The 24,221-nt window shown below is 34.3% G+C and overlaps 2 protein-coding genes across 2 annotated transcripts in view; both read right to left on the reverse strand.

Moving 5' to 3' along the window:
* Window positions 1-4,180: 4,180 nt before the first annotated feature.
* Window positions 4,181-24,221, reverse strand: part of LOC308658179 (taste receptor type 2 member 7-like) — a gene marked incomplete at both ends in the record, with an annotated part of 37,228 nt that continues 17,187 nt past the window's right edge. Inside the window, one exon of the mRNA XM_081310789.1 lies at window positions 4,181-5,120. Within this exon, the coding sequence (XP_081166915.1) occupies window positions 4,181-5,120 (940 nt within the window). The remainder of the gene's footprint in view (window positions 5,121-24,221) is intronic.
* Window positions 8,818-9,735, reverse strand: LOC308658666 (taste receptor type 2 member 8-like; the record flags this gene model as incomplete). Its single annotated transcript, XM_081311481.1, has 1 exon — window positions 8,818-9,735. One exon carries the CDS (start codon window positions 9,733-9,735, stop codon window positions 8,818-8,820), a length of 918 nt encoding a protein of 305 aa, XP_081167607.1.

A 24,221-nucleotide genomic window follows, 5' to 3' on the forward strand; every position in this document is an offset into this window, starting at 1 on the left:
TTAATTGTGTATTCACTATTATGTTTAATTCTGAATCATATTTAGAACTAGCTTTTGTCTCAGAAGAGGAATTAATTTATTGTTTTCTATTTTTCTCTATGCCCTGATGGACTTTCTTTTTTTTTTTTTAATTTTAATTAGTTACACACGACAGTACAATGACCTTGACATATCATACATTTGAATCAGATGGGATATAATTTCTCATTTCTATCCAGCTTCTGAAATAATATGTCACACCGTGGGTAGACCTGAGTAACAATCACAATGCAAAATATACCTAGGTTTATATATACCTTAGGTTTATATAAATATATATATATAAATATAAATATAAATATATATATATATAAATATATATATAAATATAAATATATATATATATATATATATAAATATAAATATAAACCTAAGGATAGAAATGTCTGAAAATTTATCATAGGTAAGGATGAAAGTGAAAGAAACTTTCTGTTTTTATCTTCATTTAAATCTTACTGTATTACTCAGTGTTCCTAAACCACTGAAAATACTGTGATAATGCATAGAGTTAGCCATGGTTTCATTATACCTTCCTCCACTCTCCAATGTCCATGGTCAAGATCCTATGTCATGCTGGGCATGGAGGCACACACTTGTAATTTCAACAACTCGGGAGACTGAGGCTGGAGGATCACAAGTTCAAAGCCAACCTCAGCAAATTAGCAAGGCCCCAAGCAACTTATTGAGAAGCTGACTCAAAATTTAAAAATTAAAAAAAAGGGATGGGTAGGGAGTGGCTCAGTGGTTAAGTGTCCCTGGGTTCAATCTCTGGTACTAAACAAACAAACAAACAAACAAACAAATCCCTTGTCACTTCCTTTATGAGAACTTTCCTTTCCTTCCCTGCGATGGGCTTTCAGAATATCCTCTTTTGCCCCCCTTCTGATAGTGACTATGGTTATGTCCAAGCATCATCAACCATTAGATTCTGAGCTCCTAAGGATGGTAAAAATGATACATTCACCTTTGCATCTCCATTGCTGAGAATAGGGTCCTGCCAGCGGGATATTTTAAAAGTGTACATTCCCCAAAGAAAACAATTAGGAATCTATAGAATGCAAGAAAAATGCAGGACCTACAGAATGCAAGAAACTCTTTGCTAGCTACTCTTTTTGACAGAGGATTAATATCCAGAATATATAAAGAACTTAAAAAGCTTTATATCAAAAACCAAAATAACTCAATTAAGAAATGGGCAAATGAATTAAACAGACAACTCTCAAATGAAAAAAAATACAAATGGGCAAAAAATTTATAAAAAAATGTTCAACATTTTCAGCAATTAAGGAAATGCAAGTCAAAACTACACTGAAATTTTATCTCACACCAGTCAGAACAGCAGTCATCAAGAATACAAATAATAATAAATTCTGGAGAGGATATGGAGAAAAAGGAACACTTTTACACTATTGGTGGGACTGTAAATTAATTCAACCACTGTGGAAATCAGTATGGAAGTTCCTCAAAACACTAGGCATGGAACCACCATATGACCCTGCATGGGCTCTGTCTAGTCCAGCGAGGAGGTCCATGGAACAGGGTAGAAGAGAGTGTGGCTGCGGAGTCGCTAATCAAACCTCCAGGGACCAAGCAGGAAGCAGGTCTGATTTTATTGCGCAGTTACCATGTATGTATACTCAGACAGTAGCTAAGCAGATTACAGGCAGCCACCAATACAATTTCTAGCCAACTGTTCCTGCAGCAACCAATCCAGGAGGGTGCCATGGAGCAAGAACAGGGACTGTAACACATGCCAGGGCTGTGCCTACAGGGTGAGCAGTTTGCTGTTCACATGCCTAGCCCCAGGGAGTGGTTTGCCACTCAGATGCCCTTAAAGTATGCCACGTATGCAGTACTCCATGCACTTGTCTTCACATGACCCAGCTGTACCATTCCTTGGTATTTATCCTAAAGAATTAAAGTCATCATACTACAGTGATATATGCATACACATATTTATTGCAGCACAATTCACAAAAGCCAAACAATGGAACCAAACTAGGTGTCCACCAATGGGTGAATGGGTAAAGAAGATATGGTATACATACACAATGCAGTTTTATTCAGCTATAAAAAAATGAAACTAAGTCATTTGCAGAAAAATGAATGAAACTTAGGAATATTGTATTAAATGGAAAAAGCCAGTCGGAAGGTCAAGGGTTGAATGTTTTCCCTATGTATGGGAACTAGATAAGAAAAAGGCAAAGACAGGTATATAGGGGGTATTTCATGAAAATCCAAGAGAGATCAGTAGAGGAAAGAGATGGGGGTGGGGGTGGGGTGAGAGGTAGAGAGGAAGTGGGGAAGTGCTGGGGAGTGACATTGGCCAGATTACATTGCTGTATTATGTGCAATGTATGGATATGTAACAAGAAGTCCCATTATTATGTACAACTATAATGCAACAGTCAAAACATGTGGAAAGTGGGGGAGTGTGCATTCCATGAATGTTACATTTTATCTGTGTGACACTCAGACATTCAATGTGTGAACAGGTATCTATTAAGCACAGGACAAAAACACAAAGAAAGGAAACAAGTTGCATTGTCTGTAGCTCCTTTACTACATTCTCATGGAGAAGGCCTGAAAACTCTACCCCAAATATTAGGAGTAAGAGAAGCAGTATAAATACTCCTTTCAACTTTTCACCTTCGCATGATTTCTCAGAACTAACATCATCTCAGAAGAGAAACCATGAACCCTGGCTATGTTACTTTCATACAAGTAAGGAAAATTACATATTTAAACATACACTGGTCTCACTTTAGTTCCTCTTGACTGACACTGTTCACAGAGAAATAGAATAATGAGTTGCTGCATTCATGGCATAGGTGGCTGGTCACATTTCCAGGGCTCACAATATAAGAACATCAAAGCTGAAGCTTTCCACATTTCCATTAGCCCTCAGAGTTCTTTTGTTTTTGTGTATGTAAATCCATATAAACTAGGCCTTAGCTGTGTCGGGAGCAGGGACTGGTATTCTTTTGGGCACTATTTAAAGAAATACAAACTATAGGCTATGCATCTAACTTTCTATTTCTTTAACTTACAAGACACTCAATAAACCTTATGAAATTTGTCAATTTAATTGATATATATCCTTTCTATTATACTCTATCCTTTCTATTATATTTTCAGAAAAGATAAATTAATGCCTGAATATAGTATAAAATTCATTTTGATTTTAAACAAATCTATTGATGAGATTATTTAATGTCTTTATTTGTAAATATTTTATTTTATGTACACAAAGCTCATGACTACTTTAGGCTGGCTATTAACAGAGTTGATCTCTCCACAATATCTTTTCCATATACCAATAATATGTTTTTGATGGAATGTCCCAAACAGATCTTATAAATGTATACAGTCCAGGTATATAGAGATGACTTGAATTGAATCAATGTTTTGTTGATAGTTTTAACATCTTGATATTTAAGGTTTTGATTGAAGCTCTCATCTTATCATGGTATCTTGATAAAAGCAAACTTATACATGTCTTTTGTGGAGAAATTCTATTCAATAAGCAAACAATAGGCTCTTTGTTTTGCAGAGAATTTCTACACAAACTTTCTATTGCTTCTACAGTATCTTTCATTGATTAGTCTATGATCCTAAAATAATGCTAGCAGTGATTCTAATCAGTATTAATTACTGCTATATTTATAAAATTCCACAGAATTTATTAAGAATTGTTACTTGATTGAGTCTTTTCCAAAGGTGAAGCTTAATTCGATGATCTGAGAAGAATCATGACATTGGCTGCTTTTCATAAGGATGCAAACACAGCAAGATGCTATTACAGTTGTTTTGAATTGGTTATACATTTGCATCTGGAGAAACGATTTAGAACGAGCAATGAAAATGCCCTCCCCTTTCATGGTTTATGTTAGGATATTAATTATAAATTGCTTTAAAACATAGTTTTAAAGAATCAACTCTGAAAAGAGGAAGAGAGAGAAAGATATAGAGACAAAGTCAGTTTACATGAGATTTCCTAAGTTACAATTATAAATGTGCTAAATAAATTTTGAATACTTAACCACATGAAACTAAAATTAATGCAAGGACTGAAGATAATTAAGAAACCTCTTCTAATTCTTTGTCCTGGAGAATTATATCTTCTTCTCAGATCTGTTTGTTAAATTTTTCTTCTTTTGAGAATATTCTTTACTTTCCAAAACACCCTTAAAAATGCTTGTCTTAATTTATTGTTGCTCAGGATCAGGATAAATGAATGGCCTGAGGGATAGATTAGAGCAATCAACTCACCAAAAATGACAGCTAATTCAGTCTCTGGCATAAAATAGCTGGAGGTGGCTATAAGAAAGGCCAAATAGTAGATGATGAAGAGGAGGAGGAAGGAGATGACTGCTTTCATGGCTCCCACGTGGGCTTCTGAGCTGGGATCTCTGTGCCCTGAGGCATTGAGTTGCATCTGCCTGGTGTGTCTCCACAGGGAGAGGATCAAGAGGAGAAATGAGATCAAGGACACAGAAAAGGGAAATAGTGTTACCAGGTTGAGATATATCTTGGTAGAGGCATATTTGGTTTTCTTTGTTCTGCATTTCAAAGTTAAGTTTCTTCTCCACTTTGCCTTCACACAGTGTCTGAAATCATCATTCAAATTCTTAGTGACTGGAAGACTAATAAACACAGAGAAGGCCAAGCACCCCAGTAGAGTCTTGAGAACCACCCTGTCAATTCTCCACTTCATCCAGAGGAAAAGGGGGTGGAAAAAGTTTGCTATCTTGAAGAAATAGAAAATGCTGAGGCAGGTGGCAAACCAGACACTTAAGTGGTTGGTTAGGGTCCAGAAGAAGTCAATGATTCTCATTTGTTTACCAGTGGCATAGACATCTGGATACAGCACCAATATAGAACAATCTAACAATATTATATACAATAGACAAATTCTGGATATAGCCAGACTTGTGAGGATTAAATCAATGGAGGCAATCTTCCTATTCTTGACCCAGTTCATGAAGTTTATCAAGGCGATGAAAGCATTCCCCAAGATCCCCACTGAGAACTCTCCAACTGCTATGAGCAACAAAATTCTCTCCTTCGTATACAGCATGCTTAGATAGAGAAATACCCAGTTACGTTCTAGTGGACCTGAAGCAGTTTGGTATCTACACCTGGTTCTTGGATTTTGCTGTAATTGTTACCTCTTTTATGGCGGTCTTGCCTTGAAGACTGGAACAAGAAATGAAGATTGTAGCTATCTTCATTAAATCCTAATTAGTGCTGATGAACGCTGTGTGTGGCCATCTTTAGCCTAGATGCTGTATGTCCATTTACCTTCTCAGCAGCTATTGTTTTCCACATATAGTTAATTTAGGCTGAGCTAGTGTTTGCTAAGATGCAAATTGAGCCAATACCCTTTCATAGTCCTGCACTGTCTTTCTGAGGTTAAGTATATGAATTTTGGCTTCATTAATCCTTGATGCATACTAGTGCTCTCAAGAGGGTTGCCAGATTTAGCAAATAAAAATAGAGGATTCTCATGGAGATTTGAGTTTTAGGTAATAAATGATGAGAAAGTTTTTTGGTATATGTTACAAGTTGCATAAGATCAGAACTTTCAGGAAGTCCCTGAAGTTAAATAAAATTTGTGTATATTATATTTTACCTGGCAAACCTAAACCTCAGACTTTGAAAATTAGAAAATTGGCAAAAACTTAGATTTGTGGAAGTATCTCTGCCTTGTTGAATGAGCATGCTGATTATTAATAAAGAATCCCAAATTTGGGCACACAATGAGAATTATATATTTTCAGAAAATATAAAAGATAAACACTAAATATAGATTACTTGGACCTTCCAAATTTTAAGTTTATTTTCTTGGTTGTTCAGGTGAACAATTATATGGTACAGTGTCTTAAAATAATAATGTTGCATCTTAATTGATTAAGTGGCATTTATTGGTCAGAATTTATGATGTTAGATATAAAAAGGTAAAGGAATCATGATAAACATGACTATTGATTGTATTTAGATTTTCCTTTTCATTTAAAATGTTTTCAAGGTAACGTTAGCAGGTGTTGGATATGTCCATTACCTTGACTGTGGTGGCGGTGTTATGGTATTAGCATATGTCCAAATTCATCACATTGTATACACTAAAGATACGAGGTTTTTCAGTTGTACCTCAATAAAACTCTTAAAAAAATAAAGTGTGTTCAAAGACCCTTGAGAAAGACGAGCATAAAATTCTGCATTTTATTTTCCTCTCTACTCTCTCCATATCAAATTGCTTCTAAGTTTCCAGACCTTTATCCTTTCTAGCACAAGAATGAATATTAAATAAACCACTTCTCTATAGACTAACTCCTGTTTTAAAATAGTTTCTTTAATTTAGATTTACTGAAAAATTATAAATCGTCTGTGGAATAATTTTTGGGTATTTATACCTTCCTGGAATTGTATGACTTCTCTCATCTTTCCTTAAAGGAGAAAACTTCATTCCTTAAATGCCACCTTGATTTGGGGGTAAATTGCAGATAATGTAGCCATGTTCATAGGTGAATGCTTTCTTTTATCTTGTGCCTGTCCCAGGCACATAATTTCTACTCCATAGTTATCCTGGTAAATAAGTGCTTTATTTAGTCAAATAATTTTTTTTAATTACTCAAATAATTTTTTTCTTTTTCATTAATTTTATTGATATAACTATACATAACAGTGTCAACCAAATAATTTTCAGAAAATTTCAATATTTGATTTTGTTTTTGAATGTAAGTGTAGATTTTGTGCATGCCAGTTTCATACAGCATGAAAGTTAGGTTATGGTACAGTTAAGAGGAAAAAGAGAAAAAAAATTCCACAGGTGAGCATTTTGTCACATGCCTGCAAACCCCAATCATTGAGTCATTGGAGAAATTTGAAAACAGAGACAGAAAACAAAACATGAAAGAAGAAACTTCAGACTAATGAGAGAAAACTTTCCCAGAAGCACTAATCCTATAAAACATTTATTTTATCTAAACCTACAGAAAAATATAATGTTCAAACCAGCATAGACTTCAAAGGTTTGTTCTAGAATATATTAATATATTGCAGCAAAACCATGAATCTTCTTTTTAATTAATGTATATTTTTATTTGTTCTAATTAGTTATACATGACAGTATAATGCATTTTGACACACCATACATATATGGACTATAACTTCTCATTTGTCTGGTTGCAAATGAATTGCACAGGTTGTGTAATCATATATGTACATAAGATAATAATGTCTAATTTATTCTACTATAACAATTACCCCTGACATTTTTATTTATTTATTTTTATGTAGTGCTAAGGATCGAACTCAGGGCCTCATGCGTATGAGGCAAGTGCTCTACCACTAAGCCACAACCCCAAACCCTACCCCCGATAAATCTTCTTGTCTTGTACAATAAAAAGGAATATAAGTGACTAACATATTACAAATACAATCAATAAAATGTATATACTATTAATGGCTACAATTAAGAGTATTTTACAAAGTGAATTTTACACAATGGTAAGTAAAGCAATTAAAATTTAGCTAATTCATATTTTTAGCTATAATACAAGGAAATGGAGTAGACCAGGATTAGACAGAAAATGGTGGGAGTAAGCACAAAAATGCACAGCCAGATCAGAACAGACCTGACTTCTCAAACATCCTAGTGAGGAGGGATTTCATCCTCACAGCAAAACCACGATTTATTAGTAATCTCATTTTCCTACTTTTTTTTTTTTTTGTAACTTGCTCTATATGTGTCATGGACAGATATTGGTGAGGGAGGGAGGGAGGGAGGGAGGGAGGGAGGGAGAGAGAGAGAGAGAGAGAGAGAGAGAGAGAGAGAGAGAGAGAGAGAATGTATATGTATATTCCATGCTATATGTTAAGTTTTTTTACATTTTTTTCCCTTAAGTCATGAGTGAAACTCCTTGCTTATCTTTTTTTTTAAAGGAACTTGAACAGAATAACTTGACTGATATTAGTTATGCTCATTCTTTTATCCAGATTGTAAAGAGTACTTAGGAAACGGCTTTTGCATAGATTCTCTTCCTAAACAGGTGTCGTCTGAGAAGCAGATTCTTTGTGAAGAAACTTGATTTTAAGGGCAATGAATAGCAAGTGCTAGAATAAAGTCAACTAGAAATTACTGACACAGAGATGACCTAAAGCATCACTCAGGAAACTAAACCATAGACCAGGCAGGGGAGTTTTGAATTACTAGTTAATCAGTCAAATGGAAGTGGTGCAGCAGAGATGTGAATGGAGCACAATTAAGGGCCAGACTGAAAATGTATGACAGAAAGAAAGGGGAAACTGAAAAGTGTAGCCCAGATGCAGTTTATCATAGGCCAAAGTAAAATCTTAGAGAAGTTAACAAGGCAACACAGACCTAACATTTGTCTTCAGAGGATAAGAAGAGATGCATGAGCCCTGACATTCTTAGAGGAAAGGGAATGCAAAGATGAGAAAGTCTGAACTATACACAGCAAAGGATTTATTCATTAGGTCCTGGAGTGCCTAAAGATATGCATCCAAAATAAATGGAATAACTGGAAAAACAATAAGAATAGGCCTATTTTTTGTTTGTTTGTTTCCTTGTTGATTTTTGACACAGGGTCTCACTTGGTTGCCCAGGCTGTCTTCAAACTCCTGGGCTCAAATGATCCTCCTCAGTCTCCCAAGAAAAAAATTGTATTTCTTTTTAAATCAGAAAAGAAGGTTTGCTTTTTTTTATTGAGAAAATAAGATTTGCTCTTAAAGTCTATTTATAAATCCAATATTTCACATCATGCAGGCTATTTTTCTACATGTCAGCATCCTGACAGATGGCTGCCTTAGTTTATTATTTCCAAAAATTAAAATAACTGAGTGTCCTGATGGATAGAGAATTGCTACAGCCTCTCCAACCATTATAGCTAACATTTGTTCTGTTATAAGATAGCTAAAGGTCACTAAGAGAGAAAACACACAGTAAATAAAAAAGAAGAAAAAGAATGAAGTTATAATTATCATGGCTTTCACATGAGCCTGTGTGTTGGGGTCTCTCCAACTTTTAGAATTCATTTTCATTCGGTTAATATGTCTTCTTAGGGATATTATTAAAAGAAAAAATGAGATCAGTGAAAAAATGAATGGTACCAGAGAAAACAGGTGAAATAAAGTTATTGGCTCAAAGCATTGAATTTTACTCATTTCAGTGATGTTTCCTCTATCTTTTATAAGGTAATGAAGCTCATAACCATAAGTAACTGTTGGTAATACTATAATGCCAACTGAAAAGGAGATGGTGAAGCATCCCAGCAGGACCCAGTGAACCATTCTATCAATTTTCCACTTCAGCCAGAGAAAAAATGGGTGGGAGAAATTGGCTATCTTGAGGCAATAGAAGACATTCAGACAGGTTGTAAACCACATACTTAAGTAGTTAAAGAATGTCCAGAGGCTGTTAACAACTATGAGTATTTTCTGATTTGTATACACATCTAGGAATAGTGTTACCAAAATACCATGTAGTACTATAATTGCAATCAAACACATTCTTGAGATAGCTAAACTGGCCAGGACATAGTTAATTGATGAGATCTTTCTCTTTTTAATCCAGTCAATCCAGTTGACTAGTCCAATGTATCCATTGCCTAACATTCCTATTATGGATTCTGCAGTGATCACAATTGTAAAGATATCTTTGATACTGAACATGTTTGTAGAGAGAATATTCTAATCTCCAATATCACTGCAAATGGTTTAGTTTACAGATGATGAGTTAAAACATGATTAATACATTCCTTAAAGCATGACATAATGTTTTCATCTGTCGTTATTTTGACATTGATCCCCCTCCTGGAGCACCAAGATCTCACCTGAGATAGGATCATTTTTACATTCATAAAGACTAAACCAACAGTTTGATCCGAACAAATGTCTTGTCTTTTTTCTTTCTTTCTTTCTTTTTTAGATTGGAAAGATTATAATTATTACCTTTAGTGAGTGATAACTGAAGCATTCGGTTGAAAGTGCTCTCATGCAAATTCAGATAATTTATTTCATAAATTTGCAATAGGCTTCTTGAAGTAGGTTCTTTTAACTTGGATCTGTGAAGTTGAATTTTGAATTAGGAGTCATTAAAAAGCACAAAACCCATAAGTGTTAACTAAAAATAAAAATGTGTAAATGAAGCTTCATTTTCATCATCATAGTTAAAATTAGACACAAGTCATGTCTACTCTGGAAACAGGATTTTGTTTCAGAAAATATTAGTACAATTAGATCATACAGAAATAATAGTCAGAGGATAATACATTTTGTCTTCATTAGATGATCAATTAGGGAAGGTTATGATACAAGTCTCATTATAAATGACAAATTTTTACTCGTCAGACAGGCACCTGGCAATAGTTACTAAGAATTTGTTCTGTGCAGTTGTTTATTAGAAGTAAAACTGCCTGACAAAGATTTGTTGTCTATAGTTTTATTTAATGTTAGAAGTGCTCCCAAAGATGGTTCACAACTTAAAGCATTCTCTTTTGGATATTAAGCATTGTCCTCTAAAATTAAGGAAATTTACATTTTATTCTAGTTCCAATACATTTCTTTTGATAAGACTTACCATCTCATAGCACTCATTACAGTCATGTCTCTAGATAGGGCAATCACATAAAAATATATATTTTTAAAATGAAGTAGCATTTACAGGGAGTAGGACTAAACCTACCATTAAATTAGATTGATTCTCCTTTTTGGGAAACATGACTCATCCCACAAAATGTTTGAATGTGGGTAACACAAATCATAATAATCCAGGGTGTTTGAAGATCAGGATTGTGAGATTGTCCTTTAGTTTTGTTTGTTTGTTTGTTTTTCAGGGGTGGAATGGGGATTGGGGATGGAGCTACATCCCCAGCCCTTTTTATTTGGGACAGGATCTGGCTGAGTTGCTTAGAGCCTGGCTAAATTGCTGAGGCTGGCCTTGAACTTGCAATCCTTCTGCTTCAGCCTTCTGATTTGCTGGGATTACAGGCATGTGCCACTGCACCCATCCTGTCTTTCAGTTTGAAGTCGGCAGGTTTTCACCAGCTGACTTTATAAGAAGGATCAATGAGTTCTAAAATCTTCCTCACAGCCTGTGTGACTGAAATTCTTCTACTTACTGAGTTTAAGGCCTTTGCCAGCACATGGCAGAAAGAAGTAGAATCTTTTTTTTTTTTTTATTTAGTCAGTGACAGGACACGTTATTGTGGGATTTATGTTCATTTTCCTGTGAAGACAAAGAAAATGTGATTCAATGACAGCATCAGATTCAAAATGAAATGAGAAAAAAAATGCAAAGGAAGACAAAAAGAAGCTTTAGAATAATGTTAGATATTAACGATTTCCAATGGCATATAAGAAGAAATGAATGAAAACACATAGGAGGTGGGAGAAAGTCTTTGGTTGATCTCTTTTTTTTTCTCTTGAATTAAAGATATTCTCTAGGGCTCTCTAGGGAACAGAGGACTTTTTTCCTTTCTAGAAACCATCCAGGAACCTTAACACCTTCAGAAAGGCTTCCCTCAGTTTGTTTCCCATTTCCAGGAGGAATGAATGGTGTGATGGGAAATAACAGTGAGATTGCATCAGCACTGACTCTCCCCTGAGGAATCAGAGAGCCAGAGGTTTTTACCAGAGACCCCCACGACACACAGTGAGGCCAAGTGTTGAGATGATTGCTGCCTTCATAGCCCTCGTGTGCACCATTTGCTGGGGTCTCTGGACCCTGTGGCATGAGTGTCATCTGCTTGGTGTGTCTAAATAGGGAGAAGAGTACCAAGAAAAATGAAGGCAGGCAAAGAATACATGGAATTATAGCACACAGGTTCACAGAACTCTGTAAGGATTCTGTGTTTGGGATCGAGGTCTTTGATAGCTTCATGACTGTGGCATGCTTGGTGACTAGGAAGTTTCTGTGCAAAGACACAGAATGCCTGACTGCTGGGAAACATCTGTGCAAAGACACAGGCTGCCTGGCTGCTGTAGCAATGTCCTTCATGAGGAGGCTGTATGTTAGAGTCTTATCAGCCTGGACCTTGATCTCAGGCACACAACTCCTTGGAATATAGGGACTCGGTAGTTAGAAAACCACAATGTTTCACTGACCCCAAAGCTGTTCACATAACAGTAACTTTATACAATGGACTTTCTTGAGAGCCACACAAAGCTCCTAACACTGCATATTGCAACTTATTCTGTAACTGAGGAATAAGCTGCATAATGTTGCTAAGTCCGTAACCTGCCTAACAATACAATGAACAATATGTACTAATGATGCCAATGACCTAAAGTCACTGTTGATATAAATAAAGTTTGGCAGCTTGGCCTCTCTGCCATTCTGCCATCTTTCCTGCCTCTGCATCTTGTCTCTGTGTCTCGTTTTTATTTTCCTTACAGAAATCTGTTTCAAAGCATTTAGGATTTTACTCACTTTGAATTCACAAATTATGTTTTTTTTCAAGATTGACCTTGATGAAGTGACACTCTACGTCATCATGAGAAAGAATGCCTGAATCCCAAGGATGACACAGTTGATTTTAGCTTGATCCAGAGGAAAAATGGGTGAGATGTATAGGCCACCTTGAGTCAATAGAAGCTGCTGGGACCAAAAGTAAACAAGGCACTTTTAATTATCCAGGAGGCTCGCTAGCTTATCTCTGACCTCCGTGTCTGGAGACAGCAGCATAACAGAACCATTCAGAGGCATTAAACATAAGAAGCATATTCTAGAGAAGGCCAAGCTGATTGAGAAGATGTCATCCCAGAAGATAGCTCTCTTGAGCTGGCCAATGCAGTTCACTAGGATGGTGAATCCATTTCCTCAAATCCCTTTAGACAGTTCACCAGCAATCAGCCATAGATATTGTCTCTATTGCACTTGATATGTCAGCAGAGAGTTCTGATTTGGAATTCGCTGATGATGAATTGTATATGGCTGCTGCTCATGTCACACTGCAGTTGTCTTTATTTGTCCCTGTTGTCAGCTGTGATTCAGGTCAAGTAGATAACCAGCTCTGCTGTGGGCTAGGACTGCCTGAAGAGTTTCCTGACTGAGGCCAGTAACTTCTTATTTAAATAGTGGTGATTGCAAGGCTCTAAGATGCAAATGAGAATGGATCTGATTTCTTGGATTTGCATAGTCTTTCTCATTTTAAGCTCTTTACATCTTGTTTCTTGTTTTTAAATTATAGTTCTTTGTTTTTGTCTAATTGACAGAAAGAATTGTATATATTTATTATATATATTTATTGCAACATGAAGTTTTGAATTCTATATACATTTTGGAAGGGTGAACTCATTTAACATGAATTACTTCACATAGTTATTGCTTTTGTGGTGAGAATACTTAGCATCCATTCTTAACATTTTCAAGGTTATGATATATTATCATTAGCTGAACTTATGTTGTCTGATAGGTGTCTTGAATTATTCCTATTATTGAACTGTAATTTTGTATTAATTGACCAAGTACCCCCTGATCAACTTCCTCTACTTCGTAACCACTCTTCTGTTCTTTACTTTATGAGATCAATCTTCTTATATTTCACATTAAGTAAGATCATGCAATATTTGTCTTTCTGTGCGTAACTTAATGGAGTTAACATCAATGTTCTCCTGTATTCCCTTCTATTTATGAATTAATACTATTCCACTTTGTATATATACGACATTTTGGGTATAGCACATAATGATGCTATAAACATGGGTGTGCAGGTCTATTTTCAACATAGTGATTCCATTTCTTTTGGATATATCCCAGCTGTATGGAAAGTTGAACAATATTTATTTTTCCTATCCATGAACACAGGATATCTTTCCACTTATTTGTGTCTTCTTTAGTTTCCTCCATTAATGTTTTACTGTTTTCAGTGTAAAGATCTTTCACCTCCCTGTATTTATTCTTACATATTTTGTGTTGTATTATAAACGGCATTTTTTGATATTGCTGAATTATGTGATAGTTCTATTTTTTATTTATTTTTTTGGTATATTTACTGACCACTTCTATGTCTTCTTTTGAAAACTGTTTACTCAGGTCTTTTGCCCATTTTTTAGCTTGGTTATTTGTTTTCATGCTACTGAGTTTCTTATGTGTAGGGTATTAATTCCTTATCAGATGGATAGTTTGCACGTACTTTCTCCCAATATGTAGTTTGTCTCTTCATCTTGTTGATTGTTTCCTTTGCTGAACAGATGTTTTTAATTTGATGAAATTCCTTTCATCTACTTTTGATTTCATTCCCTATATTGTCAAGGTCATATAAAAAAATATCATTGTCTGGACCAATGTTGTGGGGCTTCCCCTCTGTTTCTTTCTAGTGATTTCATAGTTTTAGTCTTACATTAAATCTTAATTTATTGTGAGTTCACTTTTGTATATGGTATGAGATAGAACCTAATTTCATTCTTCTGCATTAGGATATCCGGTTTAACCAGCACCACTAATTGGTGAAACTGTCACTTCCCCTTTGTGTGTTCTTGGTTCCCTTCCACTTATTTGCATCTTACTCTGTTTCTTCCATGTTTTATAGTTTTCATGTAAAGATATTTCACTTCCCTGGGTTTTTTTCTTACATATTTTATGTAGTATTATAAATGGGATTTTTATATCTTTTTTTAACAGCTTATTCTTTGTGTATAGAAATCTTATTGATTTTTGTGTTAATTTTGTATCCTACAACTTCATTGAATTTGTTTATTGGTTATAACAGTTCTGGGTAAAACTTTTAGGGTTTTCTAAATGTAAGATCATATAATCTGCAGACAGTGACAATTTAACTTTTTTCTTCAATCTACATGCCATTTATTTCATTCTTTTATCTAATTGCTCTGGCTAGGACTTCCAGCACTATGTTAAATAGAAGGGGTGAGAACAAGCATTCTTGGCCTATTCTAGATCTTAGAGGAAAAGCTTTCAGCTTTTTCCATGGACTGCAATATTAGTTGTGGTTTTGTGATTTATGATACACTACTTCTGTGCTTAGTTTATTGAGAGTTTTCATTATGGAGGGATGTCAAATGTTGTCAATGCTTTTCCTGCATCTATTGAAATGGTCATATGGTCCTTATCCTTTATTCTGCTAATCTGAAATATCCCATTTATTGGTTTGCATATGTTGAGTTATCCTTATGTCTCTGGAATTAATCCCACTTCATCATCATTAATAATCTTTTGTATTGTTGAATTTTGTTTGTGAGTATTTCATTATGAATTTTTGGCATCTATATCCATTGGAGTTATTGTACTATAATTTATTCTTCAAGATTCTGATTGGAAAATAGAGCTAAAATTTAATTTAACAGTTTCAGTATCATTACCATTGCTAATAACTTGCACTGTCCCCCAAAAGTGTGGTCTACTTTGCCCAAATATAGACTTTGAAGCTTAAAAAGTGATTATGAATTTAGAGTTTAAAAAGTTAACATTAATACTTCTGTCATCAAAGTAACCCATTGGCTTCATTAATTAGAAAATGCAGATACAGCAATAGTAGTTTTTAATTTTCTTGAAAAGAACCATTATTTGATGTCTAGCTATTTCACTCTGTAATATGGGTGAAAAAATATTTTAGTTGTGGTAAATATTTTAGTTGTGGTAAATTATGAATATTTTAGTTATTCATATTTGCATTCAATTTATTATTTTTTTTAAAAAAATGAGTATAATCTTTAGAAGCTTTTATAAGAATGGATACTCATTTCAAAAGCAAGACACATCTGATTAGATTTTTACTATTTGCCTACTTTTTGTTTTTTATGATTAAGGCACACAGCATCTTAATCCTTAAAAAAAAAAAACAACAACCCAAATACAGCAAGATTATCTTGCATTGATTTCAATATTTTGCCAACTTAACATATAACTTGGAAACTTTCAGCCCTTATTATAATAGGAGACAATCTCTATCAGAGTGAAAGAACATTCAACAAATGCCCAGAATCATTTTGCATATGTATTTTGAGAATATTGGTAGTAACCTAAACTATGTATACAAATTGGAGACAAAGAACCCCACCCATCAGGTGGGGTGAGGACTCAAGTATCTTTTCATGAATTTATGAGCTATTAAAATTCTCTTTTTGTCAACTGTTTATATTCTGCTCATTTTAATCCTTTTTGTGGATTTCTAGGAGGTCTTTATACCTTTTTATGAATTAATAGGATGTTGATATATAAGCATGGAGGGAAATCAATTTTACTGTGGTAAAAATTTACAGTAATTTCTCAGTTTTCCATTTGTCTTTAGATTTTTCTTTTTCTTTTTAAATTAAGCAGAAGTTTACAAATTTTAAAAAGATATGTTTGCCAGTGATTTTCCTATGACATCTGAATTTGGAATTATAACTTTTCCATTGAAATTTTCATGTCCCTCTGTGTGTATTTTTTGTGTGTCTTAATGTCTTAGTTTTCTTTTGCTATCATAAATGCCTGATTCTGTGGATAGTTTTTAGAGAAAAAGGTTTATTTAGCTCAATGTCTTGGAGATTGAAAGTTCAAGATTAAATTGTCTATTTATTTGGCCTCTGGAGAAAGTTTCATGGCAGATGAAATGTCAATGGCAGGAGTAAATGTAGAAGAAATCTCATAGTGAGGTAGGAAGCCAAAGAACAGGGATGGGGGTCAGGTTTGTTCTTTTATAATAACTTATTCCTGTTGGAACTAATTGGAACCCCACAAACACTACCTTAATTTTTTTCTAAGGGCCATGCCCTCAATAAGCTAATCACTTCCCATCAGATCCCACTTTTTTAAAGGTCCCATCAACTTAATGGTAGCACACTAATAACCAACAACCAAGTCTTCAAGTCATGAACCACTGGGGCACAAGAAGAATAAATGAGAGGAAGAGAGAGTTCCAATAATTCTGACTTAGCAATTCACCTTCTCCTTTGCTTTAAGGTGCCAACATTGCTTAAATAATTCACCTTTTATATTTGTAGACCAAGTACTAGTAATATGACTGGTTATAATTACATACGAGAACTTAAGAGCATTGAAGGTTTTAAATTTTTAACTGATAAAGATCATAAATCTTCTATCATCACCCTGAAAAATCCTCTTATACCGTTAGTCAGATCTAAAGGTTTATTGTGGATACAATAGAGTTACTACATGAGATGTATTCACAGATATACTAAGTCTCACAAATAAAATTTGGGGCAATAAGTGTGAAAGAATAGGATCTCAGAATGAAGATAAATTAAAACAATAATAAAACTGAGAAAGAGTGTATCTGTGTGGACTTGGATAGATAAAGGTAGGAATCCAGAACTCTCATTCTAGTGGAAGTAATTTTTCTTCCCTTGTTGGGAAGGATTACTCTCACTTTACTCCAATATTGAACAGTAGTCTTTCCTAGGAATGTTGCTGTGCAAAGGGATGCCTATCTTTCTTGAGATGCACATCAATCACTATTAATCAACTCTAAACCTGTAATCAATGTTATATTTTAGTATGCCTTCAGGTAATATGGGAAGGAAGATCACAATTTGGAGAACGATCACAATTTCTCACCAAAGATGAAAACACTTTACTCCAAAAGTGGACTAGACACTTGAACAATACATAAGAAAATGGATTTTCTAGTTTTTAGACCAAGAAGAAAATATAATACTGGCTCCTGGGCCATGTAATTACCCCATCACAGACATAGGATTGAAAGTGTTAGTTCATTAACCAGTTTACTTGTTTGGTTGACCAAAGCTTGAAATAAGTTGTTACTTACATTAAATGAGATTTTAATGCCCAAACTGATAGAATGTACAACAAAGAATTCTAGATGTAGGAAGATAGGTACATTAGTTGAATTTATTTTATGTTGCCTTTATCCTTACCCCATTATTATATCACTTGAGAGGGCCTGAAAGACACTCTTTTTACGTAAGCATTGAGAAATAAATTATTGAGTGAATTACCAGTATTCTTGAAAAACTCTGCAATGCTATCTCAATAGAAAGTGTTATGGTGATAGATGCTTGATATGGCTTTCCTAATTTCATCGGAATGATGGGATCCTGAAGTGTCAGATCTTAACAGAAGCAAGATGGGCACAAATACTATACTTAACAGCAAGAACTTAGTGGGGATCAGAATGCTTTGATCCTCAGTTATCTTCAATAGTATCTAATTGATCGTAATGTTTACAGAATGAAAGAGATAGGAAGCTGACCAAAATCCTACTAGTCTTTACAGCAGTAGCCATTCTACACTGGCACCAGAAAGCTGGCTTGAATTGCCAAAAACAGACATGGATTTCACTTGGTTTTCAATCATAAGTCACTGTACAAATTCAATGCTGTTTAACTGCAGATGAGGCCAGATTCTCCAGAGGAAAGGCCTTTAGCTCTCCCACAAGTATATGCCATCTATCTGTCTAATCTTCCTCTAACACATCCTCTGCTGCATTTATTGGGTTGACTGCAAAATACTCAGAGCTTTGATTGAGTAGTGGACATGATTTCTAAGTTGACATTTATTCATGAGGACCCCAAACAATACTACAGTTAACTGATAAAAATAATAGAGAATTATATTTGTGGATATGAAATTATACTGGGACCTAGAACTCATGCGCTGGTCTGTGGTTATTTTTACATTACTTAAATGTGTAATTGAAACAGGCATACCTAAAAACCAAGGAAGGAGAGATCCAAGGTGGTGGAATAGAGGAGATTGTGTTCCTGGCTGCTCCATGGCATGAAACTAAGAAAGCAGACAGGCAGCTTCTTCACAAGATGGGTGAAAAAAATAAAAAAAAAAAAAAAGAGGGGGGGGTACTTTACTGGAACCTAAAACGAGGCAGTCAAAGCAGATTGAGGACATAGGGGGTTGTATAGAATAAAATAAGAAAAAAAACCCCAGCTGCATGGCTGCTTCCACAGTTGGGCTGGGAGCTTCAGCCAGAGCAGTCCCTCCATGAGTATAGTAGAAGGATAAAGAAATCAAAGAAACCCACATTTTGGGGAGGCCAGAGGTGTGACTGAGTACAGAGCCATTTAGAGACCAAGGACATTGCCCAACAGACCTGAAGAACTCCCTGCATAATATCCAAGTGTGGGGAAAGAACCCTCCATCACTCCAGGTGACGTGTGGCGGACAAAGGAAGGAACAATTTTGCAGCTGTGGTATGGGGGCTGGCAACTGAGGAAGGCTATTCCTGGCAAACCCAATTTTGGCTTGAAATACAGGCCCAATAAACACACAATGCACAACAGAGAGTGTGCTTAACTGACCAGAAGAAAATCAAATGTGGAGAGAGGTTTACATAGGGGACAACTGGTCACGGAAACCCACCTGGCTCTACCCCTCCCCCTCCAATCTGATTGCTTGTAGGACCAGGTGGGAGAGATGCATCTGGCTGGGAACTTGGAAGGGCTGGGGTGGGAGATATTGTTTAGAGACTGAACCCGAGATCAGGAAAAGTGAGGTCTGTAGGTGACATAAGGGACTGAGAATTGGCTCCCTTACCACAAGAATGGTACCCAGGGAAGCCCTGGGGTAAAGTCTTCCAGGGTGGACCAGCAAATGTTGGTCCCTGGAGGTGCACTGATATCAAATCTCCAGACCAATTAGCATTTAGGGAAGAGCCTGGAGCCAACCTAATCCTAAACTCTGCCTCCAGGAATTCTGCCTATGGGATTACCTCTCTCACTCTAGCATCCAGAGGGTGGAGTATCACTCTCCAGAAGACCCCACCTAAAACTGCTGAGAAGAGAAGCTGAGACTATTTTGAACTCCAACAGAAATAATTCTTTAACTTTTTATCAAGATTTTAAAAATTCTTTTTCACTGCTTAATTGTGACCTTAATGGCACATGGACATTTATTCAGTTTCCTATTTTTTTCTTCTTCTCATCTCTAGCATCTTTGAAGCCAGTTATTTCACATGGATTAGTTTTTTGTGAACTAAGTTGTTATTTACATTAAATGAGATTTTAATGCCCAAATTGATAGAATGTACAAGAAAGAATTCTAAAGATGTAGGAAGATAGGTACATTCGTTGAATTTATTTTATGTTGCCTTAGTATATTTTACTTTATTATTTATTTTATGTTTGATTAGTACATTTTAAGTTTTTAAATATTCTTTTGTTTTTATTTTTTATTTAATTTTTGCTTTATATATTTTCTCCTACGTTTCCCTTGATTCTCTCTTTTCTTCTGCTAATAGCAAATCTCTATTGTTCTTTCTCACTCTTCCTTTAATCTTTTATTTCTCTTTTCTCTCTCCTGTTTTGTAATATTTTCATCCTATATCATTTCTGTTCTCTCCATGTCCACCATTTGAAAATGTAAACCCTCCTGCAAACTTGCTATTTTTATTATAGGCATAACTGATCATATCATTTATGTTTGCATTGGTTGTTGTTATTTGTCTCCCTCTAAACAGTGAGATACTGGAAACCTTCAGGGACATGATAAGTCCACAAAGCAGAAACTTTACTGCCTCATATTCGTACAGTTAGATGGGTAGACACACAAACAACATGAAAAAGCAAAGAAACAAATTGCCTCAAGCAAACCAAGATACTCCAATAACAGAATCCATCAATACCACAGTGGAAGAAACGTCAAAGAAGGAGTTTAGAATGTACATAGTTAAACTGAACTTTGAAATAAAGGATGCTACAGATACATGTAGCAAAAGATTACTTCAAAAAAGAGATGGAAGTTCTGAAAACAAAACAAAAACACAAAAATCCTCAAAATAAAGGAAACAATAAACCAAATTAAAAATTCAATATAAAACATTACCAAGAGACTAGACCACTTGAAAGACAGAACCTCAGGCAATCAAGACAAAATATATAATCTTGAAAATAGAGTTGGCTATGGAGAGAAGATGTTTAGAAACTATGAACAGAATTTCTGAGAAGTATGAGATAATATGAAAAAAATCAAATTTAAGATTTATTGGAATTGATGAAGGCACAGATGCTAATCAAAGGAATTCACATTTTTTTTCAGTGAAATAATATCAGAAATTTCCCAGTTCTAAAGAATGAAGTGGAAAATCAACTACAAGAGACTTACAGGACCCCAAATGTGCAAAATTACAACAGACCCACATCCAGTCACATTATAATGAAAATGCCTAGCATACAGAATAAGGATAAAAATTTACAGGCTGCAAGAGGATAATATCAGATTACATATGAGGGGAAACCAACTCAGATCTCAGCTGATTTCTCAACCCAGACCTTCAAAGCTAGAGGGTCCTGGAATAACATATACCAAACTCTGAAAGAAAATGGATGCCAACCAAGGATCCCATATCCATCAAAATTAAGCTTCAGTCTTGCAGATTAAATAAAAACCTTCCATGATAAACAAAAACTAAAAGAATTTGCAAACACAAAGGCTGCACTTCAGAATATTTTCAACAAAATATTCCATAAAGATGAAATGAAAAAAAAAAGTGAAAACCAATGAAGGGCTACTACACAAAAGGAATAGTTATTCAAAGGAGAAGCTAATTCAAATTAAAAACTAGAAATAAACCAAAATGACCAGGAGCACAAATCATATCTCAATAATAACCTTGAACATTAATGGCATAAGCTCATCAATCAAAAGACATAGACTGGCAGATGATTGAAAAATGATACCCAGCAATATGCTGTCTGTAAGAGACTCACCTCATAGGCAAAGATATCCACGACTAAAGACAAAAGGATGGGGAAAAACACATTATTCACATGAATCAAATAAACAAGCAGGGATTTCTATCCTCTAAAATAACCAAGTTGCATAAGCTATATAATTGTGATTATATAATTGTAATATTACCTTAATACATTTTTAGCATTTGTAAAGTTGTTTTGTTGGCTCCCTTTCCACTGCTATTAATTTTTTCTTGATTAGACTTGTTAGATTTTTATCAGCTTTTAGCTGTATTATTTCTTCTCTATATTACATATTTCTGCTCCTATTCTTATTTTTTTCTTTCTACTACCTAATTTGAAAATAATTTGATTGTTAATTTAGCTTCTTTCTGATATAAGTACTTTAAGTTATAGGTGTTCATCTGAGTACTATTTTGTTTCAGAGATTCTAATATTTTAATCTTTTATTATCACTTAGCTCAAAGCACTTATTATTTACTTTTCTTGTGCTTTCTTCTTTGATCTATGAGATATTAATAAGTGTGCTGTTTAATTTTAAAGTAGTTGAGACATGGGGATGGGGTTCTAGATATCTTAAGGTGATTGATTTCTAATGTAATAAATCACACAGGTAACACAGTCTGCATGATTTCAAATTTTTAAAATTTCTCAAAGCTTATTTTATGACAGAATATAGTCTATCTTTATTAACATTTTACTTGTCATTTTTGTGTATAGTTCTCTATAAATAACAAGTAGGTCAAGGTGGCTGATAATGTTAAGCCTTCTATATCATTACTCCTTCCAGCAAAGTGAGGAAGCTCAAAATCTCTATGATTGTGGATTTGAAATTTTAGTTTTATTAATTTTTACTTCATATATTTTAAAATTTTGTTTTTAGTTACATAGACATTTAGGGTTGTTATACTTTCTTAAAGAAGTTACCCTGTTATGGTTATAAAATGTTCCTTTTTATCTCTGAAAATACTTTTTCTTTAAATTTATTTATATTAATAGCTCTTCTTAGATTTCTCATGCTTATTTCTCCCTTCTTTTGCTTTTAACCTATTATATTGATATTTAAAGTGTTACATATGTATAGAGCATATAGTTATTTTTATATAGTTTGTTTTTACACGTTGAACATTTATATTTTTAAATTACAATATCTAGTTCATTTATATTTAAATTAATAATTGCTATTGTTGGAAAAAAACAAAGAACACCTGACATGAACGTCAGTGGAAAGTTGGATAAATGATAGGTTTGATGATATAATATTTTAGAAAATGGGTTGAATGTGGGACGGGTTCCTCTTCCCCTGTCAGGCTGTCAAGCTCAGAGAGAAGATTGTTAGAATGCTTTTGTTGCAATTATTCTTCACTCATTTATCATAAAGTACACAGCAACAGATTTATTTTATTGTTTGTTAACACTTTTTACTTTGCAAATAAAAATAATATATACATATATGCAAATATATACATATACACGCGCGCATACACACACACACACACACACACACACACATATATATATATATATATATATATATATATATATGGGTATTTTTTATATGTTCATTTGCCATTTGATTATTGTCTTCAATGAAATACCTGTTTATGTGTTTTGTTAATTTTTAACTGCATTATTTGCTGGTTGTTGTTTTCCAGTCTTTTTGTATTGTGTAAGCAAGTATGTGTATTGAAAATGTTTTCTCATAGTTAAAAAAAAAACAACAAAAAAACAAAATCAGGCACAGAAGGACAGATGCCACACATTCTGACTTACATGTGGGTGCTAATGTTGATCTTATAGGAGGAGAGAGCAGAAAGTGGTGACCAGAGCTTCAGAAGATATGGGATAAAGGGGAAGGTTAACAGGTACAGAGGTACAGTGGTATAGGAAAAATGACTTCTAATGTTCTATAGCAACATAGAATAACTATGGTTGACAATACTTGATAGTGTTTCAAAATGGGAAGATTCTGAATATTCCCAATGAAAAGAATTGCTAAATATTTGAAAACAAAATATTTGAGGTGGTTGATATACTAATTGACCTGATCTGATTATGCATTGTATACATGTACTAACACACTGAAGCTCATAAAAATATGTACTTGCTATTTTCCAAGAAAAATTATATGTAAATAATTATTTTATATTCATTAAAAAATAAAAATAAAAAATTAAAATACCCCCCAAAAGAAAAATCCCATGTTGGCTCTTATAATCATGGAGTGAGAGTTAATATAGTTAAAGTTCCATGAAGAACACTTCCCACAGAGAGAGCAAAGCTAAATTTTGTATTTGGCAGAATTGCCAACATTTGTTTTATTATTGAAGACTTGAAATATGCAGGAATAGTGAAATTTTATGATATGTCCATTAATAATGTATTAATTAAATATCTATAAATTCTAGATAAAATTAATTTATTAGATATTGCTCTCAAGAATGAGTGATGCAATTATGAAATATCTTTTCTAAGTTCATGGGGATGATAACATGTTTTTTCCCCTTTGGACCTCTATAACTATAGTTAATTAT

Source organism: Spermophilus citellus, assembly GCF_964194105.1.
Source record: "Spermophilus citellus genome assembly, chromosome: 10".
Lineage (NCBI taxonomy): Eukaryota > Metazoa > Chordata > Mammalia > Rodentia > Sciuridae > Spermophilus > Spermophilus citellus.